Source organism: Gastrolobium bilobum, unplaced genomic scaffold, assembly GCF_033153095.1.
Source record: "Gastrolobium bilobum isolate Gb01-03AN ecotype WA unplaced genomic scaffold, APGP_CSIRO_Gbil_v1 utg20832, whole genome shotgun sequence".
Classification (NCBI taxonomy): Eukaryota; Viridiplantae; Streptophyta; class Magnoliopsida; order Fabales; family Fabaceae; genus Gastrolobium; species Gastrolobium bilobum.
Genome location: NW_026895544.1, coordinates 75,119 through 78,127, shown reverse-complemented (window position 1 = coordinate 78,127; position 3,009 = coordinate 75,119). Strand labels below are relative to the sequence as shown.

At 41.1% G+C, this 3,009-nt stretch overlaps 1 protein-coding gene across 1 annotated transcript; it reads left to right on the top strand.

The window, feature by feature from the left end:
• Nucleotides 1-650: 650 nt before the first annotated feature.
• LOC133315794 (uncharacterized) lies at nt 651-2,556 on the top strand. The gene has a single exon (XM_061517469.1). The coding sequence runs from the start codon at nt 1,351-1,353 to the stop codon at nt 2,554-2,556; it is 1,206 nt and encodes a 401-aa protein (XP_061373453.1). The 5' UTR covers nt 651-1,350.
• Nucleotides 2,557-3,009: the final 453 nt, after the last annotated feature.

The following is a 3,009-nucleotide window of genomic DNA, read 5'->3' as shown; positions in this document are numbered from 1 at the left end:
AATGCCAAAAAACCAACCAGGTAAAACTTAGTCAGTATCAATGTTATACCATTTTAAAAAACTCAATCAGTATCAGAGTTATACCATGATTTTTTAAGAAAATATATATCATTTTTGAAAACCAACTGGTTACCAAGTGGCTCTGCTACTGCTGTCAGCTGTTGATAAATTAGTGGGGTTAAACATGAAAATTATCAAGGCATAAAATAAAGGGTTCTTTTTTTCTCCTATTGTTGCAAAAAAACTTCTACCATTGACTATAACTATGTACTTGAAAAGTATATAGTTATGATACGAAAATTATTTCTTTTCCCTCTTTTTATGTCAGCTGACAATTTCTGAAAAGAGAAAAAAAAAATAGCTTTAATATTATAACTATGTATTTATTTCTCCTAATACATAGTTATAATGATGATAGAAAAAGATTTTTTTTTTTCAACAATATAAGAAGTAGTAGATTTTCCTAAAATAAATTTGGTACAAAGTTAAAAATCATATACAAGACACATTAACAAAAGGAACTCATTCATTAAATGGTTCCACGGTCAATATTTACAGCAGCTTAATTCTTGCACAGACACTAATCTAATCATTGTAGATGAAGTGTAAATCAGCTGATTTCTTGTTTCATAATTACTTATCCGTGTCAATTTCCAAAAAAATACAGAGGTAAATTTGAGGTGATTTCTTCCTTCATAATTGCTTAACCGTGTGATAATAGATAGCAAGAGAATCATTTTCTATCCTGAATTGAAGGGAAATTTAGCAAAGAGAAGTAGAGAATGACAGACCGTTACTTTCGGTTAAAGCCAATACATCATCAACGCAACAGTGTCTTTAGCTTCTTCACTCAGTCCTCAAACTCCTCTCCCTCAATATAATAATCCTTTGTCTGGGGCATGAACCACAGCACAGGTACAACACAAACAGTGACCCATTAAGAAAGAGAAAGATCAATGATAAGTTAACGCTATGAAGTTGCGTTCCAACTACTCTTTATAGTCTTTAGCTTTATTCTTCTTCTATTACCCCTACCCTTATAGCCTTACCAATCAATCTTCCTTTTCCATTCTTTCTTTCTTCGTTTCTTTGTTTCTTTCTTCCTTTCTTTTTCTTCCCTTTCTCTGTTCACTTTCTTCCCTTTCTTCACCCCAACACTGACCACATTCTCACCCATCATTCTCATCACAAATGACAACAAACCCTTCAGCGAGTTCTGCATGAAACGAACCAGCATCACCACAGCTCCATCATTCATCATGGCCTCCTAGGTAACTTCATCTACAAACTCAAAAACCCAGAGAGATAGATAGATAGAGCCTAAAAGGGTTCTCTTTTGGCACAAGACTTATGGCAACCATTGCCACCTTCTTCAACAACTTGTTCCTCTATCTTCTTATCCTCCTTGTCCACCTTGGCTGCTTCACCATCACCGGAAAACAAGACAACCGCCACTTGCCACCGTCAAAGAAACGCAAAATCTCACCTTTGTCTCAACCCTCCTCCCCTTCCCACCCCAAACTCAAAACCCACAGAGCCCTTTCTTCTTCTTGGCATTTCATCAAACACCTCTTCTCCACAAAATTCTACAAAACGAAAACCGCCACCCCAGCCGCCACCTTTTCATCACCTCAATCCTCGTCAACCTCCGCCTCCGCCGCCGCCGCCGCCGCACATTCTCTAACCACCTCCAGATCCTCCCAGCAATCACTCATCTCCCTGACACAACCCGACCCGCTTTTTCCGGATCCTTCCTGCAGAAAAAAATCCGGGTCGTGCCCAGAATCCGACATCTCCGCCGACAACAACCTCTTCTTCCCCCTCCGCAACGACATCTTCCCCTGCACCGCGTGCGGCGAGATCTTCCAGAAACCCAACCTCCTCGAACAGCACCAATCCACCAAGCACGCCGTGTCGGAGCTCGTAGCATCGGACCCGGGTCACAACATCGTCCAGATTATATTCAAGTCGGGTTGGCCCGAGACCCGGGAATTCCCCAAGATAAACCGGATCCTCAAGATCCACAACAGCCCGAAGATCCTCTCCAAGTTCGAGGAGTATCGCGAGACCGTTAAATCCAAGGCGGCGCGTCACGGCGGCGCGTCGAGGCGTCACGACGAGCGCTGCATCGCCGACGGCAACGAGCTCATGCGTTTCCACTGCTCAACGTTCCTATGCGACTTGGGACTCAACGGGGATTCCTCAATTTGTTCCCAACAATTTTGTAATATTTGCGGAATCATAAAATCAGGGTTCTCACCCAAGTTGGACGGAATTTCCACGCTGTCATCCAGCTGGAGGGGACACGCGTCAATTCCTGATGACATCGAGCGTGAATTTCGCTTCATGAACGTGAAACGGGCCATGCTAGTTTGTCGGGTAATTGCGGGTCGGATCGGGTCGGATTCAGATGAGGTTGATAAAGAGGATGGGGGTTATGATTCGCTGATGGCGCGCGGAGGGAGCGGAGTTTACACCCGGCTTGATGAGGAGGAGCTATTGGTGTTTAATCCTAGGGCTGTGCTTCCTTGCTTTGTGATTGTGTATAGTGTTTGATGAATGATTATGTTGATAATTAATGATAATGAACGGTCATGATGATGGGTTGTAATTTTAATTTGGTTTAAGTATTTGTAGTTAAGAGATGTTTTTGAGTCTTGACATAATCCGGGTTATTGGATCATTGTGCACAAAATTGTGTGCATTAAATTGATACATCCATAGTATAGAAATCGAATGTGTTGCATGTAAAGTGTGTGTGTTTTAGGTGAATCCCTTGATTGTGTAATTAAGGTGCCTTTTTCTTAGTTTGTGATTTTCTTTTATTTAATTTGATTGTGTGGTAGCTGATGTTCAAGCTGTATGTGAGGTTCATTAAATTTGAGAAATGGTAGCTGATCCATTACTTGTGTTATTGGGTTGCTTTTCAATGTGTAGCTTTTTCTAGAGCAGTTCCTAATTTCCTATGATATAAGTCAAAAGTTATTGTCTTAATTAAAGTTTTATATT

Coding starts and splice junctions, on each gene's coding strand:
- LOC133315794 (XM_061517469.1), top strand. CDS start 1,351: ATGGCAACCATTGCCACCTTCTTCAACAACTTGTTCCTCTATCTTCTT.